At 40.4% G+C, this 19,976-nt stretch overlaps 1 protein-coding gene and 1 non-coding gene across 2 annotated transcripts in view; one reads left to right on the top strand and one right to left on the bottom strand.

Annotated features, from left to right (window-relative positions):
- Positions 1-19,976, top strand: part of LOC126209916 (titin-like) — a 285,842-nt gene that overhangs the window by 118,216 nt on the left and 147,650 nt on the right. The window contains exons 12-14 of the mRNA XM_049939036.1: positions 1,031-1,133; positions 8,341-8,549; positions 17,771-17,896. Coding sequence (XP_049794993.1) covers positions 1,031-1,133; positions 8,341-8,549; positions 17,771-17,896 — 438 coding nt within the window. The remainder of the gene's footprint in view (positions 1-1,030; positions 1,134-8,340; positions 8,550-17,770; positions 17,897-19,976) is intronic.
- Trnat-ugu (transfer RNA threonine (anticodon UGU)) lies at positions 6,953-7,027 on the bottom strand. Its single transcript has one exon. It is a non-coding gene; the product is annotated as a tRNA-Thr (tRNA).

The following is a 19,976-nucleotide window of genomic DNA, read 5'->3' as shown; positions in this document are numbered from 1 at the left end:
ATGCATTGGGATGCTCCCGTGATTGAATTACATACGACAGACTGTAGATATCAGCAATGTAGTAAGCGAACATCGCAACACCAGGTTCTACTTTGTATAACAAGCTGAACACAGGCATAATGTCTTCCTCTGAATAATTAAGACACATTCAAGCCTGTTGCCATTGTTGCAAGGCATTCTGTGTGGCCACACAGTACAATTCAGAAGGCAAAGTTTGAGGTCATTGTGGAAGTTGTGGATTTTCTGGCTTCTTTAACAAGGGTATCAACTTCTTTGTTATGAATTGTGCTGCAGCAAGATTTGAACCACAGAAATTCTATCATCTCTACTTGGATTTCACACTGGACGCATTGCCAAATGATTACCAAAGTGCCTTAGAGATTGTAAAACTGACATAGAATCAGGTAAAACGAGGACTATGGAAACCTGAAGGGAGCCGACAAATTTTAAGGCTTCTAATGTCACTACAGCTCCCGCAGAGAAAACCAGTTTCCTTTGACAGTTGAAACAGTTTCGAGAGTTATGTTTGTGGGCAGAGAAACGCACATCCACATTCTCTTTCTCTCTCAATGTGTGGGGCCAGCAGTACACACGTACAAAAAAATGCAACCATTACTTCAGTTTCACCATTTTGTTGACAGGGAATCGGAAACTTTTTTAAATTCCTTAAAATTTTTACTTTTCATTCTGTCAACAGTTACAGCATTTATATCAGGTGACTAGTTTCGAACTTTACAGGTTGATTTTCAAGCCTGGCCTGGTGCGGCTGCACTGACAGTACCTGGTCTTGATACTAAACGTCAAAGTGACAACACATGCTTCATAATGCTTGCAGAATGAATGCCACAATACACATGTGCCTCTTACCAAATCAAAACTTTAATTTTAACTTGGTATGTGGCGTGTATGGACCGTGTTTTGAAACTAGGTTTTTTGTTTGCTCTAGCTAGACAAATAATTGGCTGTGAGAATGAGCAGACTAAAAAATAAACCTAGCAAACACTGACATGCACAATTTCTCTCCCAACAGGTGCAGAAGGAGTTGGTGAAGAATCTCAGGGCAGTGTGATCAGCACAGCGACAACTGAAAGTGTGAAAAAGAAGAATCGTATGGAGGTGTGTGACGCAGAAATGTAAGTAAAATGTGTGTTCGCAGCTCTCTTCGTATACACATGCACAGGCATTTGTAGTGTTTATTAAGAGACTTAAAATTGGGTACATTAAACATTGTGAGACTGGCACTTACACACACTTAATTCCTTGCTCTTTTGCAACTGCTTGCAGCCTATATGTTATACCCTATAATACTGGATGCCTCCTTAAGCACGAGGCTGTGTGTCTTTTGAGGTTTTTATTTTATTGAGGTTTTTATTTTATTGAGGTTCTAGTATTGGTACCACAGCTTCTTACACATCCTCTGTCTCAAATCATAATATGTATGTGCACACCTAATACCATTAGGCATAAACACACACACTCGATACGCTTCCCTAAACCTGTGAATCAATTCTTCTCATTTCGGCTTATGACACTACAGTTCTTCAAGTACTATAATTGGCGCAGGTTCATTTATCCTGTTACCATAGAAAGTCAAGGCAAGATGTTCAATCCTTTGGTCTGAATTGGATACGAGGGATGCAAGCCTCAAAGATTCTGGATAGTATCTTTAAATAATAATAAAAAAATGCTTATGCAGACAAAATTTTATTCAGAATGTTATTTTACTCTTCCGTTTACGAAATGTTTGATGTATTACATTTTTTACCATACTTGGAAAATATTGAACTTCAACTTGAATATTATCGTCAGCCTTAGGCTCCGAACTACTAACCAATATACCAACGTAAAATTGATTACTCTGAAATACAGTATTTTATGCCTCACATTTACTGTCTATATCTCTCCAGTCTGTTACATCGTCTACTGACACTGACTTGGTAGGTTTATTATACATAACAATCTCGTATGCGTTTTTATCAGTCTATTTGTGCCAAGGCACCCCAGTAGCGTCAAATCCTTGACAACTAAATTGTCCCAATTTATTGCTGACACACAATCTTACTTTTTCCATAGAACCAGATTCTTCAAAAAATTTCTTCCATGTCTGACTGTCATTTGTTGTTCTGTACATCCTAAAATTAGAACTTTACACATATGTCTGGACTTTAACAATTACATTCTGGTACTTATTTTTAAGAATTTTAGTTCATCCTTAACATTGTAATGCCTAAATGCAGGAAATTTCACAGCGTATGAATCAAATTGGCCTGGTAGCTTCTCGGTTTTACCGCTGTAGCTGAACTTCACATTAAATGTTTCGACAAACTGCATTTTCCACCGACAAATTTTCCCAAACAAATGGACGTTGTAATCCTATGCCTATAATGTGTCCATCATATCAGTCTGCGAACTGTCGGACATCATTTCACCCGACGAAATATCCCATATTCCAATGGGGAACACACAGGTGATGATGTATCCATCTCTTCCGTAACATATATACAATGTCCAGTGTGACAGTTAGCGTGTACTACTAAAAGCCTAGACAACAAATCTTCATCTCTGATTGCCATCTCATTTGAAACAAAATTTACCAAGCACCTAGGCGTAGTTGATAGGCTGGGTTGGTTTTTTGACATTTGCAGTGACAGGCCAAACTTCAACAATTTTCTGTAATATACCAACAGATTGGTTCCGTTTAGACTACTCAAATTCCTCAAATATGACCATATGGCAATCAAGATTACAGCTGCCCCCCCCCCCTCTCTCTCTCTCTCTTTTTCACTTATATTTCTTGTCTTTTTCTGTCTCTTACTCTTAAATGTACCAGGCAACAAAATCGCCCTTCCTTTCCAGTACTGTTAAAGAACAAGATCCAGAATAAAAATTGGTCACACAACATGTTTCAAAATTGTGTGATTGTAAAGTGCAATGTACTATATTACTGTATTAAAAATGCACTGAGGTGACAGAGGTCATGGGATACCTCCTTATATCGTGCCGGATCCCCTTTCCCCCAGTGTAGTTGAACAAATCTATGTGGCATGGAATCAAAAAGCCATTGGAATTCTCCTGCAGAAATATTGAGCCATGCTGTCCCTAAAGCCGTCCATAGCTGTGAAAGTGTTTCCGATGAGAATTTTGTGCATGAACTGACCTCGTAATTATATCCCATGTTGGCTTATCTGTGTGGCCAAATCATTTGTTCTAATTGTGCAGAATGTTCTTCAAACCATTTCCGAACATTTGTGCCAAGGTGGAAGGTGCATTGTCATCCGTGAAAATTCTGTCATTGTTTGAGAGCATGAAGTCCATGAATGGCTGCAAATGGTCTCCAAGTAGCTGAACATAGTCATTTGCAGTCAATCATTCATGTAAACACAATCCACACCATTATGGAGCCACCACCAGCTTGCACAGTGTGTTGCCGACAACTTGAGTCCACAAGTTAGTGGGGTCCACAACACACTCAAACCCTACAATCACCTCGTACCAACTGAAATCGGGACTCATCTGACAAGGCGACAGTTCTCCAACTGATACGGTTACGAGCCCAGGAGTGGTGCCACAGGTGATATGGTGTTAGCAAAAGCACTTGTGTCAGTCATCTGCTGCCATAGCCCATTAACTCCAGATTTTGCTACACTGTCCTAACATATCATTCGTTGTATGTCCCACATTGATTTCTGTTGTTATTTCATGCAGTGTTGCTTGTCTGTTAGCACTGACAGCTCTACACAAACACTGCTGCTCTCGGTTGTTATGTGAAGGCCATCAGTCACAGTGTTCTCCACGGTGAGAGTTAATGCCTGAAATGTGGTATTCGTGGCACACTCTCGACACTGCGGATCACGCAATATTGAGTTCCCTAATGATTTTCAAAAGGAAATGTTCTTTGCATCTAGCTCCAATTACCATTCCACAGTCAGTCTGTTAATTCCCACGGTGCAGTCATAACCGTACCGGAAACCTTTCCACACGAATCACCTGAATACGGATGCACTGTCCTTTTATACCTTGTGTGTGCAATAACAGGGTGTATACGACCCGGGACAACCGGGAGATCTGGGAAAAAGCCGGGAATTTTTTCATCCGGAAGAAAACCGGGAAAAACCTGGGAATTTCTTAGAATTCCGGGAATTTTTCATTGTTTTGGTTTTCTGTTAAATTTTTGTAGTTTTGACTGGTAAGAACTGATACTCTAACAAAGGATACTACTGCATCCTGTACTGCAGAATAATACTTCAACAATAAAACATAAACGAGAGAAAAAAAACAAAATAACTTAAATTGCAAAGGAAATGCGCCACATACAAAAACGGCACACAGTGCTCATGCAAATGTCTGCCAACAGCAAAATGTGTCAACGGCTTTAGAAAGACTATGCAATGCTTCATAACAACAAATTGCCTCCGATGAGCATGAAGTCACAACGGTTTACATTAGATTTGTTTTAGCAGTTACGAGCGGGCTCATGCACATGCACAGTTGAGTCACGTTTGAGTAGTAGATTCTCCTGCTTCTGGCTACAGGAATCTGTGCAAGCAGTCGCAGCAAGCAGCTAGATGCTACCGGGTAAAGGGGGCACCAAATTCATATCCTTGTGGGGAAAAAAACTTGTTTCGCAAAGCGCCTAGCATCCAGCGCACGTTGGTCCATCGATTATTCATATGATTTTGAAACGCATCCCTGTTGGTTTTTGAACATTCTTGAACACATCTTAAGTTGATTTCTGAATGAATCATAAGTTTATTTTTGAATGCGTGCATAGTGTACGTGATGTGTCTGTCAGGACAATTTTTCGTCGCATCTAGAAATAAACTTTCCGCAGACAAAAGGGGACGGGGCTATACGAGCTGAGCAGAGTAAAGCCAAATGGATGAATGCCAATCACTGTCTGATTATGTGGTTGATTGGGTTTGCGAATGATGAGCGTTGTTATAATTACTAGCGAAATTCATAGATTCAGACTACCAGAGTGGAAATAAACGACTAACAGGAATAACAGGTGAGAAAGATTACGTATTATCTTCTCGGTGTGTCCAAGAAAATGAAACTTTGACAGAAAATTTTTGGCCAGCTCGCTACAGGACCAGTTGTACAGTCCCCAGCTAGCAGCCGCTTAAGTTCTATTCTGGGAGCAACACAGAAAACGTGTTGTACGAACATGTAACAACACCTAACCAGAGAATAATTGCGAGATAACTAAACCTGTGATTCTGACAGGGTTAGTGAAGTTAATTGGCGAACAGATTTTGACAATGACAGGAATAGCTACAGAATTGGTGATGAGAAGATTGTTTGTTCGAATGAGGAAGGAGAAGAAACGGTGACGTCACACAAATTATGGAATAATAAGACGATTCCAATTTTATAAAAAAATTTCATAACACTACTTTTCGCTCTCGTGCTTTAGAAACTTGTGCATATGAATGAAATGTGAAACTATTTTCTAACATAAAGCTTTTTGCTTGTAGTAGGCCTAATAGTCATTTGATATTGGTACTTCGTGAATTATATTCTGTCGTGTTATAAAAATGACCATTTCTGCCAAAACAGTCTCGTTTATTTGGCTTGTGTTACAAAATTGCTACAATATTAGAAAGTCCTATTTTGTTTAATTCAGCACACATTGACAAAATAGACGTAATCGGATACAGAAACTACACCAGTCTTGGGTATTATTTGTATTAACAGATTTTTCAGTATTATATAATGACATTTTGATTTTTCATGTAGGAAAACGTTTGAAGAACTTTGAGGTAATAGACTCTTTCTCAGAAAGGAAAGCACACCATGTGAAGCTGTAGCAAGATTAGAGAGAAAAAAATGCTAGGAGCTAAGGATTTAAGAAATGTGTACTTTCTTGCTTGTCTCTTGTCTTTATTGGTTTTATGTATCCTATATTTAATTTTATGTCACACAAAACAGCAACGTATTAGCTAATAGGCAATAAAGAGTGCAAATTTTCTGAAGCGTTCTCGTTCTCCCGATTACAAATAATCCCATCCCCAAATAAACCGGCCGATTGGGAGCTGGAGAGACACCACAGGACATTAAAATTTCCACTGTCCTGAATATAGTTTGATGGCATCTTTTACAAAATATACATGTTTTAATTCCACAGAGCGAAATACAGTGACGTGTGATAGAAGAATGCTGTCTGAAGAGGCTTGGCACTGCACTTTGACACACTTTGCACTTTGAACAAATAACATGTCTTACATTTCCTCGAACACACATTTTTTAGGTTTCAGCCTTTTCAGAAAGATGTGAGCTACAAGATGAACATATTTTTGAAAATTCGATTTTTTCAGTATTTACCCGGTCAGCAAATATCGTAGATTCGGGGCTGATGCGCAGAGCAGTGTGAGTTATAGTGGGTAGTCTCCACATGACCCGTGTTTACATTTAGTGACTTTGCTGTTTACCCTTCGTTCACTCTCACGTCAAATGAAAATAAAATGGATATCTGTGGCTGGGAGCTATTAAGTGAATTAAAATATGTTCACATAATTACGGAAGGCTAACATATGTTTTTAGTTTCAGATTTTATTTTATTTTCACCTTTCAGACAGTCAAGCGTTAATCGCCTTGCAGAACAATTTAGTTATTTTTGTCTGTTTGATAAAGAAATTTGACTTTTATTAAACCACAGAGGCAGTCAATGTATTTGAAACGAAATGTGTAATTCCACAGTACTGGCTAGTTTCAACTGTTCGCTGCATTTCAAGGGCACGTATGGCATTATGCCATAATAAAGAACCAAACATGATATAATACAGTACTGATGATCCAAGAAAATTTACATCCCGAAGATAGTAACTGTTCCGAAAGAACAAATACCAATGATGACCATACAGCTTCTCTAGAAAGAAATGATAATTAATCGAAACCCTCAGCTGCCAACAGGTGCTGTTGATATACATCAATGGGGACAGATTAACCTGTGTGCCCTGACCGGGACTCGAACCCGGGATCTCCTGCTTACATGGCAGATGCTCTATCCATCTGAGCCACCGAGGGCACAGAGGATAGCGCGACTGCAGGGACATATTCCTTGTACGCTTCCCGTGAGACCCACATTCCCAACTGTCCATAACCTACATTTGTAATGTTCCTAAAGGATATTTGCCCATTCACTCATTACTCGCGCGATCTAAGGTGACGATTCCCGTAAGAGTTTGAGCAAAGTGTGCGCATTCGCACAGGAGGAGGTCAGTGGCCAGGTAGCCTTTCACTATACAGTCAGCTATACAGAGTGTTTGACTCTCATTTAAAAATCAACTCTTTGATCATGAGCCATTTAGACGAATTTCGAACCCTGAAGATCAGACCTGTACGTCATTATTAAAAATTTTACTGGTATATTTGTGTGATATATCTTAAAGTGTAACACTTGCAAAAAAGATCAACATTATATGCGAAAGCTTAGCTTCTCTTGCAGCTGATTAACCTTAGAGACCAATATTATATGTGAAAGCTGTGCTTTTCTTGTAGCGATACTATGTATATTAATTTAAACTATTGACTTTCCCTGTTTGTGTGTTCATGCTACTTACCAGGGATGTTGCTGTTGACTGACTATGTCACGTGTCCTATGCTCTGAATATCCGCTGTCATCGGCTGGCGAGATCACTATGACTATGACTGGGTTATAAAAGCGCATCGCAATCTCGATTTCAATGATTCGGATAGTAGAATACGGCGTTTGATGGAATTCCAATGTATACTTTCGTAATACGAAAATACGCAACGTACATGTTGCTGCACATCAAAGACATTTGCAATACGTATCTTTTTCCCTGAGTTTCGTTTTCTAAAGTGCCAGAAAATTCTGTGTCCGTGTATAAAACCATAACCATTCAAAGGGTTTATGAGTTTTGCAGTTCTGAGGGAAAATATACTGTCACTTAACACAGAGAAAGTGTTTTTTCACGCGGGAGGAAGTGTATTTTTAACCGGGAAATCCATACAAAATCCAGGAATTTATTTTCCTTGTCCGCGTATACACCCTGGATAATACCACCTTCTGTATATGTGTATATGGCTATCCCGTGACTTTTGTCACCTCAGTGTATGCCACTAATACAAGAGTTGTAATTGTAAGGACGGAAGTAACTCGACACAATAAAAACATCTTGTTGTGGTGTGCTGTATGAAGAGAGGTTTTGATGTAGCTCTCCATGACTGTCCTGTGCAACCCTCTTCATCTCTGCATGACTACTGCAGCCTGCATCCAAAGCTTAGTTTAGACAAGACTGTGTCTCCCTCCACAATTACATGTGTGTGAAAATACTGTGAGCAATCTGTTACATGTTCCACCATCTATCTTTGCAGCAAGGTGTTCACAGTGGATCAGATAGCAGAGTACCAGTGGCCAGAAAAGTCTGGCGATCACTTGATGATTCAAGAGCAAATCTCCGAGTACCTCGGTATAAAGTCATTCAAGCGAAAATATCCTGACCTTCAGCGACGTCCCATAGATGCCGAAGAGAAGACCTACCTTCGTGACAAAGGGCTTGTCTCCGAAAACTTGTGTGACATGGGTAAGTGGATATGTTTATCTATTAATGGAGAAGGAATCATTTGCCATCATGTTTTTATATAAATTTTTGTGAAGTAGATCAACAGATAAAAACTTGTCAGTAGTTCAACTTTGAAACGAGCTATGTTTGACTGCTAACATATCACCCCAAATATTTATTGGAATAATGTTATGAGAAGGACAAATTGCTACTCACCATATAATGAAGATGTCGAGTTGCAGACAGACGAAAAGACTGCTAAACAACTAAGCATTCGGCCAAAAGGCCTTCTTCAGAATTAGACAGCATACACCCACACAATCACATAAACGCAACTCTCACACACGTTTGTGACCACTGTCTCTGGCTGCTGAGGCCAGACATTATTGCGTCCTGGATTTTCTATTGTTGGTAAAATATTTTGTTTTAGTAAATTAGTCACTGCCACATTGCGGGAATCGTACATTTTATTTGCTTCCTACAATAAACACAAACCTCCTTTTTTAATATTGTCAACACTTGTCCTCACATAAAGAACTTTTTCAGATTCCTCTTCTATTTTAATTTACTTACATTTTTTAACAAGCCTAGATATTTGCTGTTATATATTCTTATAAATACAGTTTCAAGGCGAAATTTCTGAACCATTCAAAATCAAAACAGGAGTTCAACAAGGAGATGGACTGCCCCCAATTCTCTTTAACTTGGTTGTGGATAAAATAGTAAAAACATGGGAAAGCACATTAAAAATTAGAGGCACAAAGGGTATAAGAATGAGCCAAGGAAAGAACAAATTTGAAGTGAAATGTTTAGCCTTTGCAGACGATATGGCATTGATAACTCAAAACCGAACAGACGCAACAGTTATACTTGATCTGTTACACAAGATTGCTGAAAAACTGGGCTAAAAATATCTTATGAAAAAACCGAGTATATAGAACACAAACATAATACAGAAAAGTTTATGAAAACAAAGTATGGAAAAATTAAGAGTTGATAGATTCAAATACCTGGGGGAGTGGATCCAAGCCAATGGACTGGATAACACAACAAATAAAGAAAGAGTAAAAAAGTTAGAATTTGCATATAAATTAACACAAAACTACTACAGTAAGAAATACATATCAATACAAGCGAAGATTAAACATTATAATTCAGTTATTAGGACACAAGCAACGTATGGATCAGAGTGCCTAACATTGAATAAGAAAGGCAAATTAAGAGAACGAGAAAAAAGAGAGAGAAAAATACTAAGAAAAATTCTAGGTCCTGAGAAAAACAAGGAAAATAGGTGGATTAAAAGGGGAAATGAAGACTTATACAAAAATACAGAAAAGATCACAGATACAATGGGGAAGAGACGGCTAAAATTGTATGGACATTTAAACACAATGGAAGAAACATGGATTACAAAGAAAATTTTTAATTACATTAGTAATCTGAAAAAAACTGTAGGATGGATAGAATCAGTAAAGAAAGACGCCAATATAATAGGTGTTACAGAAGAAATAATACATGACAGTAATTACTTCAGGCTATTGATAGAAAACGCAAACTATGAAGAAGATGAGCCAAAACCTCGACCCAAGAGAGTGCGGACAGATGAGCAGAGACGAGTAGTTGGCAAGATAATGAAGAAATACTGGGAAGAACGGAAGAAAAAGGAAACCCCATAAGTCTTAAGTTGTATGTGGCCCATAGCTGGCCAAGTTCATAAATAAAAATAAATGAATACAGTTAAAGAGAGAAAGTAAAAACTAAATTTTTTATGTTCAGATACAGTTGTTAACGCAGTGAAATAGCAAATGTATAATACTGCACTGATACCGTACATGTAACAGAAGTTATTGTTTCATTTACATTTAATTGTCTTTATTGTTGTCCTGCTATGGGGCTCCAAATTCTTTTGTGAGTGATAACCCCAGGCATATTCTTTGTGGGCCTGGGGTCAGAATAACCCCACAATAACTCGTACTTTTCATACGAGATGAGTAAATGGAATCCTGTCACAATACTACATGTTGACAACTTGGTGGCAATTAGAACCCTATGCTGCTTCAATTCTCACCCAAAATAAACTTCAGTTTATGTCATATTTATCTTTTGCTGTGCTTTACAGTAAAACTTCACCCCATTCCCACAGTGCATGCGCATGCACGCACGTGTGTGTGTGTGTGTGTGTGTGTGTGTGTGTGTGTGTGTGTGTGTGTGTGTCCTTTCTTTTTCCCCACATGCACACGCGTGCAAGATAATGCCTTGTTTATTGGGTGTGGAGTGACTGACTGAGGTTTGTGGAGTCAGAACTGATGATCTGCAGACAAAATAGATGAATCTTACCCAAAGAAATGGCCATAGTGATTCTTCAGTTGTAGAAGGTAGATTTTAGCAGCTTAAATTGGGGGGAGGGGGGGGGAATTATGACTCCTCCCCATCTCTGGTCCCACCTTGGACTGAGACACAGACAGAAAGAAATAGAACTAAAACTATTTATTATGGATCTGGCATGTTGTAGAACTGTTGGAGATCCCTTTATAGTAACAAAACTATTATTCTTTTGAAACATGTGAGGGCAGTTTCCTGCGAGGTTAAAGCTGTCTGTTGGACTGGGATTCGAATCCTTGTTGCCTTTTTCAGGCGTATGTTCTATTGGCTGATCTATCCACTCACAACTCGCAATCTGTCCTCACAGCTTTATTTCTGCCAGTCCCTCATCTTCTAACTTCCAAACATCACAGAAGTTTTCCTGCATACCTTATGGGACTAGTAGTCCTGGAAGAAAGCGTATTGCAGAGAAATAGCTGAGCTGTAGCCTAGAGGATAGTTTCCAGACTGAATTTTCTGTCTGCAACAGATTGGGCACTGGTTTGAAACTTCCGGGTTGATCAAGGCAGTTCTGATCTGCCAGAAAGTTTTGTCCATTCTGCTACAGATATAAAAATTCATTCTGGATTTTGAGGGGAAGTTTGGAAACAATCAGATTAGAAAAGATGAGAATGCATCTCTGATAGTCAAAACATCAGCTGAACAAAATAAGCACATACGGAATAGCAGAGCAACTGTATTGTTGGATTAAAGAGTTTTCAGCAAACATGTCATTCTCAACGAAGAGAAATCTTTGGGAGTATAGGTCGTTTGATCTTACCTGGAGGGAATGTCGTAGGATCGTAACGTTTCAGAATAATTATAAATGACTTAATGGATAACATTGGAAGCTCTAAGAAGCTTTTCACTGATGATGCTGTTTTGTACAGAGAAGTCGCAATGTTAGAAAATTGTAGTGAAGTACGACATGCAGAGGATCGATACTCGATGCAGGGATTGGCAGTTTATCCTCAACATAAACAAATACAGTGGATTACACATAAGTAGGCAGAAAGACCCATTATTGTATTATTACATTATTGCCAAACGTTCGCTGGTAGCAGTCACATCCATAAAACATCTAGGAATATACATATTGTGCTATTTAGATTATGTGTATAATGCAATTTAGAGTGGGACGGCCACATAAACGTAATCATAGCTAAGGGAGATGCCAGACTGAGATTCAGGGGAAGAATCCTCAGGAAATATCCACCTAAAAAGACACGGACTATCCAAAAAAGAGAACATGGTTTGTAGCATGTTCATTTAGTAAGTAAACTTGAAAGCGTCTCGGAGTTGCACAGCCAACTCCAGTGTCTGATGCTAAAAGAGAAGCATTCTACATAAAGGTGTGGTTTACTATTGAAATATACACACATAAAAAAAAAGTTTTGCATCACCTCAGTTCAGAGAGTTCCGGATCCTGTACAGAAAATTGGAATAGAGATCAACATAAACATCATTTCCACCCCTTTTTTTTTTTTCATGAAAACCACACATTGCATGTTGTACCACCACACAGGGAGACCTTCAGAGGTGGTGGTCCAGATTGCTGTACACACCAGTATCTCTAGTACCCAGTAGCATGTCCCCTTGCATTAATGCATGCCTGTATTCATTGTGGCATACTATCCACAAGTTCATCAAGGCACTGTTGGTCCAGATTGTCCCACTTCCCAACAAAGATTCATCGTAGATCCCTCAGAGTGGTTGGTGGGGCACGTCAGCCATAAACAGCCCTTTTCAATCTGTCCAAGGCATGTCGATAGGGTTTGTGTCTGGAGTACATGCTGGGCATTCCAGTCGAGCGATGTCGTTATCCTGAAGGAAATCATTCACGAGATGTGCACGATGGGGACACAAATTGTCGCCCACAAAGACGAATGCCTCACCAGTGTGCTGCTGATATGGTTGCACTATCGGTCGGAGGATGGCTTTCACGTATCGTACAGCTCCTACGGCATCTTCCGTGACCACCAGCAGTGTACATTGGCCCCACATAATGCCACCCCAAAACAGCAGGGAACCCCCACCTTGCTGCACTCGCTGGACAGTGTGTCTGAGGCGTTCAGACTGACCGGGTTACCTCCTAACATGTCTCCGCCGATTGTCTGGTCCACAAACATGCAACACTCATCGGTGAAGAGAACGTGAGATCAGTCCTGAGCGGTCCATTTGGCATGTTGTTGTGCCCATCTACTGCGCTGCATGGTATCGTGGTTGGAAAGATTGACCTCACCGTGGACGTTGGGAGTGAAGTTGTGCATCACACAGTTTGAGTCGTAACATGACGTCCTCTGGTTGCACAAAAAGCATTAATCAACACAGTGGCATTGCTGTCAGGATTCCTCCGAGCCATAATCCGTAGGTAGCGGTCATCCACTGCAGTAGTAGCCCTCGGGTGGCCTGAGCGAGGCATGTCATCGACAGTTCCTGTCTCTCTATCTCCTCCGTGTGCGAACAACATTGCTTTGCTTCACACTAAGACACCTGGACACTTCCTTTGTTGAGAGCCCTCCCTGGCACAGAGTAACAATGAGGATGCAATCGAACTATAGTATTGACTGTCTAGGCACGGTTGAAGTACAGACAACACGAGCCGTGTACCTCCTTCCTGGTGGAATGACTGGAAGTGATCGGCTGTCGGACCCACTCCATCTAACAGACGTTGCTCATGCATTGTTGTTTACATCGTTGGTTTGTTCTAGTGACATCTCTGGACAGTCAGTGGGACTGTGTCTGTGATACAATATCCACCGTCAACGTCTATCGTCAGGAGTTCTGGGAATTGGGGAGATGCAAAACTTTTTTTGATGTGTTTATTTCTAGGAGAGTCAGCCGATATATTGCTTCGTCATATATATACCTTGAGAAAAGACCAGGAATGCAAAATTAGAGAGATTTGAGCTCATAAGGAAGCTTATCAACAACTGTTCTTGCTGCAAACCATTCATGCTGAAAAAAAGGGGTAAGTGCCAGTGGTATACAAAGTACCTTCTACTACACACTGTAAATGGCGTATGGATGAAGATTCAAACATGGAAACTCCAGGTTGGAATACCCACAGTATTAGGAAAAGGATAGATTGCTGCTCTCTGTAAAACTGACCCAGTATAAAGACTGTTACACATTATAGCTTTTTGCCAAAGCCTTTTTCAGTGAAGAAAACACACACTCATTCTCACAAGAAAGCATAACTCATACACATGACCACTCCCACAGGCAGCTGTGCCCAATTCAGGTTGGAGCTGCTGGCAGTAGCAGTCACGTGAGCTTGCTTGCTTGTGTGTGTGTGTGTGTGTGTGTGTGTGTGTGTGTTTTCTTTGCTGAAGAAGGCCTTGGCCGACAGCTATAACATGTAATGGTCTTTTTGTTGTGTCTGTCTAGAACTCAACAGGTCATACGGATGTAAATGCTAACCAAACACAGGCACCTTAAAATTGTGCTCAACTGGAAGACATATTAGTCACCCTCACTCCCCATAAAAGTCCTTTTATGGCTCAATATATCATATCTCAACATCTGACACTTCAGACTGATGATTAATCACAAGCTGTGGTGAAATAATGAGGCGTTCATTTCATCCATTCCATTCTGAGAGGTTCGAATTACATCAGGGTATTGAAGGATGCCTTCATCCCTGCTTTTTTTTTTTTAAGGGAATGTTCCTCGCAGGAAGGGTGAAGTTATAGTACACAGGAATTGTGTTAAACTTTACATTCCCCTTTCCGTCGGCCGCTGTGGCCGAGTGGTTCTAGGCGCTTCAGTCCGGAACCACGCGACTGCTATGGTCGCAGGTTCAAATCCTGCCTCAGACATGGATGTGTGTGATGTCCTTAGGTTACTTAGGTTTACGTAGTTCTAAGTCTAGGGGACTGATGACCTCAGATGTAAAGTCCCATAGTGCTTAGAGCCATTTGAACCGTTCCCCTTTCCGTGAGATGTTTTGGAACTTACATACAGGTTGGAAGGATGTAGTGTTAGTAATATGTAGTAGAGGCTGTCTCTGGTGTTATTAGTCAGTTTTGAATCGTTGCTCACCTTAGTAACATACACTGCTAGAAATGGAAAGTATCACACCACGAAACATCTATCCAGTATTCAAATTTGTGAAGATGATCATCACATATTGGTTATGCAGTGAGTAAACTTTCATTCTGTTCAGGAATGATGTCCAACATCGGTGTCAGTATGAAATATGATCCAGTAGCCATGAATACACTCTTGCAATCATTGTGAGATGCAAGAAAACTGTTTCTAAATGTCATATTGAGGTGTTTCTCGCCGTGTATGGAACACGTGGTGTGTCAGTTCACAAAAATGCTTGCTGCTGCTCTCTAGGAGAAAAATCAGGTGATCAGGCAGACCATTACATTCCCCTAGCTGTTTGTGGTGTTAACTGCAGTGTGGAGTCTTCCTGTATCCTACTCAAGTACGTCATTGGTGCTCTGGTCATGAAGGGTATGGCAATAGATTTTGCCACTCTTCCCACATGGTGAGCATTCTGCCTCCCTCCCCCCATCCTCTAACAACTACCAAATCAGTCCTGTCATCAAATACTCAGCTCTGCACATTGTGATGCTCTGTGAACTCAAACGTGAAGCGTCGGTGGGAAGATGATGTTCTTTTTGTGAAACACTTTTGAGAAAGTAAATTTTGTGTAAGGACTGCAAAGACAAGATAAGAAAAATCAGAGCTCTTTCAGAGGCGTACAGACAGTCATTTTTATGTCACTCCATTTGTGAGTAGAGCATGGAAGAGAATGACCAGTGGTGGTACAATGTGCTCCCCACCATGTACTGTATGGTGGCTTACGGATTGTTTGGAGAGGTTACAGGTCTCGAGAATTGCTGCTTCCTGTGACCTTTCACCGGATTTCTTACGAATGTATCGGTGTCAATCTGACCGCTGTAAACGGAAGTGAGACTCATTACCGAGCACTCCTACTGCCACTCAGTATCACATTTGACTCTGACTCTACTGCATGCTAGTCTTTGTTGTCTGTGGAACAGTGCCAGCAGTACACGATGCATGCAACTTGATATCTTGACCCAACTTCCCATAATCTGATCCCGATGTTTTACGGTGACACTCTGCCTGTAGCTCTGCCCTGATTTCAGCTTCTTTGATATGTGTACTTGTCAAAAACAGCCAGACAATCCTATGACCCTTTCGTGGTGCAGTTGTTTGTGCCACACTATTGTCCTATGTTTGTCTCATCAGCAGTTTTCTGCAGTAATTGACTGCAGACAACTATCTTCGCGACCTTTTGTTAATGTGTCCCCCGTCCCAGTGATTTGAGTTTTCTCGAAGTCTGGCAGATGCCCATAAGATGCATTATGCACAGCTCTGGGCATGCTGTGTTCTGATTTTCATCTGAGACATTCCATTAACTCAATAGCATAATGTACTGGCACCATTATTCATCTGTTGGAATGACTTTTTTCTTTACTGAAAATAATAAAAATAAGCTCGTGTAAGGATGAAATGTTAATCAGCGTACCACATAGACATGGAAGTACTGGGGTATGCTTGACAGCATTCAGCCAGGGTGTCGGCAGTGTTATTGTCTTCAATCAAAAGGTCGCTTTGATGCAGCTCTCCGTGCTGCCCTATCCTGTGCGAGCCTTTTCGTAACTGTTGCAACTTATATCCATTTGAACCTGCTTACTGTAGTCATCGCCTGGTCTACCTCTAAAACTTCTACCAGCCCCCCTTTACCTCCCTCCCAAATTGATGAGTCTTTCATACCTCAGCATGTGTCTTACTGACTGATCCCTTCTTTTACTAGAGTAGTGCAATATATTTCTTTTTTACCCAATTTAATTTGGTATCACCTCATTAGTCTTCTGCTCTTCCCGTCTAATCTTTAAAATTCTCCTGCAGCACCACATTTCGAAAACTTGTGTTCTCTAGTCTGCGCTGTTATTGTCCACACTTTACTTCCATATGAGATTACACTCCAGACAAGGGCATTCAGAACAGACTGTGCCTAATATTGGAATTTATGTTCTGTGTTAACAAAGATGTGGACCATGAAAACTAGTGACAAAATCCAGACTGATTCCTCCAAGATGTAGTGTTGAAGGAAGATGCACGTATCATTGGCAGAGAGAACAACCAATGCTTCTATTATAGAAGAACTTAGCATCAAAAGTAGTTTATCCTCTTGTGCCAAAGCTACTTCTAGTTCCTTTGGCACATTTTGGGAAAAGGGGTGGATACTTTAGAAAAGACCATCTTGCAATGCAGAATTGTAGGCAAAAGACCACGAGGAAAGGCAGCGAGCATGTGGTTGGGTTAAGTGAAGAAGATTACGGGTCATTATATTAAGAAGAGCTAAAGATAGGTGTGGGCTGAAACGTCTAGTTGAAGATTCAGTTGCTTGATAAATGAATGTAGAAATATGATGATGATGATGATGATGATGATGATGATGATGATGATGATGATGACGATAACGACGACAAGTATCCTCCTCTTCCTTTCCACTGAGTTTCTCCCCAGCTTCTCTCTTGTGGACAGACAGTAGCTTTTTTCAGAGTATCACCTATATTTCTAATTTGCTTGATTAAATTTAGTCAGCGTAAACATGTATAGTCTTGAGCAATATAGTGATCGATTATTGTTAATATACTATAGAGGTTAATTTCCTATGTTTTGCTTGTGTTGTGTTGTGTTGATGTATACTGTGACACATTCCACATTTCTGAAAGTTCTCCCATGATGAGGTCTATGTAACACAATGAATGTGTGTACACTACGGTTACCCCAAGTTTTATTACCAAGACAGTTGCCAAATGCCTATAATGGATAGTTTGCATTTGGGTTTTGTAATATTTCAGTTTGTGAAATCTGCTCTCTTTGGCTTCCCACAGGTCTAACTGCAGTACTCTCGTCAGAAGTGTTGGATATCATGTACACAGATTTCCAGGACAAGTACGAAGAGTATCGCCGATATCTCCGCGATCGCCAGGCAAAGGAACTTAGCTCTAGGCAGAAAGGTAAGCAGACTTTTCTGTGTATTGTAATGGTAACTTCTTATATTTAATATGTAGTTCTATGTGCAACCAGTTTACAAAGGAATTTTCTTACAAAACACTCATGCGACCTGTCCTATAATATTGCTCAATTGGCAAAGTACTGATACCAAAATGACCAAAGTGGAATATTCAATGTATACAAAGAACAACACAATAATTTTCACAGGTTTGTTTGACCTGTGGGAGATGCTGAAAATACTGAACTCACAGGCACGCAAACTATCCCATGAAAGCCTACTTACAAAACTTCAAAAATCAATGTTAAATGAAGACTATAGTAATATACTACAACCTCTATATACCACCTCTGTAGGGTTCCCAGAGACTAGTCCAAACTAATTACAACCTTCAGAGAGGCATGTAAGCTATATTTCTTCGTGCACCTCATATCCAAACGGAATGGGAAGAATTCCTGATAAGTGCTACAGTGAGAAGTACCCTCAGCCATGCACTTATGTGCTTTTCATGAGCAGTAGATCTAGGTATAAATTTAGAATTTAGATGAAACCCTCATCCATTAGTTTGTTAAAGCTTATATAGACCATAAGATAAAACAGGTCCAACCTGGAAGTTGAATTTCAGTGTTGGATGTTATCAGTTTTCTACAACCTTTCCTCACTTTTGTTCCCATTATGCTTTATATTACTGCTGCAATCAGTTCAAGGAAGGAATATACATGTCCAGATAACTGTGCATGTTAATGTTCTGCTTCTCGGACGGGGCAGTGCGCTGGCCCCAAATCAAATCCGTCCAGTTGATTAATGATGAGGGTAAGTGTGCCAGCCAATGTAGATGTCTTTTTCAGGCAGTTTTGCACATCCCACTAGGTGAATAGCAGGCTGGTACCCAAGTCCTGCCTCAGTTACACAATTCACGCACACACTCTGTCCTGGGGAAGGGGGGGGGGGTGTCTTAATGGGGTGGTGACAGGCCACCCATTAAATTGACCGTGGTAAATCTGTTCTTAACTATGCCAAACCTTCATCGATGCGGGATAAAGACATGAGAACAAGAAGAATGCAGTGAAGGAATGGATTACTTCCTTGTATGATAAATTTAGCATTGTGATGGCATTTGAGGTGGAATGAAATGTGAGAAGACACATGCAAATGTTCATGCTGTAACAAAGAAATGTTATTACCTTTTTAGAAAACCATTAGTTATATTTATTTTATGTAATGCATCAATAATACATTTATGGTCAGCGCTTTCATGGGCAGTGACGACTTTATATTTTCACTTTCATAGGTAGCTGGCCATCTTTGTTTATACACAACAGTGTTGACAGCATCACATGTTTGTATATTTTCGGTATTTGTTACACTATGTGATCAAAAGTATTGGAACACCCCCCCAAAACATACGTTTTTCATATTAGGTGCATTGTGCTGCCACCTACTGTCAGGTACTCCATATCAACGATCTCAGTAGTCATTAGACATTGTGAGAGAGCAGAACTGGGAGTTCTGTGGAACTCACGGACTTCGAACGTGGTCAGGTGATTGAGTGTCACTTGTCTCATACGTCTGTACACTAGATTTCCACACTCCGAAACATCCCTAGGTCCACTGTTTCCGATGTGATAGTAGAGTGGAAATGTGAAGGGACACATACAGCACAAAAGCGTACAGGCAGACCTCGTCTGTGGACTGACAAAGACCACCGACAGTTGAAGAGGGTCGTAATGTGTAATAGGCAGACATCTATCCAGACCGTCGCACAGTAATTCCAAACTGCATCTGGATCCACTGCAAGTACTATGACAGTTAGGCGGGAGGTGAGAAAACATGGATTTCATGATCGAGCGCCTGCTCATAAGCCACAAATCACACCAGTAAATGCTAAACGATGCCTTGCTTGGTGTAAGAAGCTTAAACATTGGACCACTGAACAGTGGAAAAATGTTGTGTGGAGTGATGAATCATAGTACACATTGTGGCGATCTGATGGCAGGGTGTGGGTATGGCGAATGCCGGTGAACGTCATCTGGCAGCGTGAGTAGTGTCAACAGTAAAATTCAGAGGCAGTGGTGTTATGGTGT

The sequence above is a fragment of the Schistocerca nitens genome, chromosome 10, assembly GCF_023898315.1.
Source record: "Schistocerca nitens isolate TAMUIC-IGC-003100 chromosome 10, iqSchNite1.1, whole genome shotgun sequence".
In the NCBI taxonomy this organism is placed as follows: domain Eukaryota; kingdom Metazoa; phylum Arthropoda; class Insecta; order Orthoptera; family Acrididae; genus Schistocerca; species Schistocerca nitens.
The sequence above is the reverse complement of the archived record's forward strand: the minus strand, read 5'-3'. Positions and strand labels throughout refer to the sequence as shown.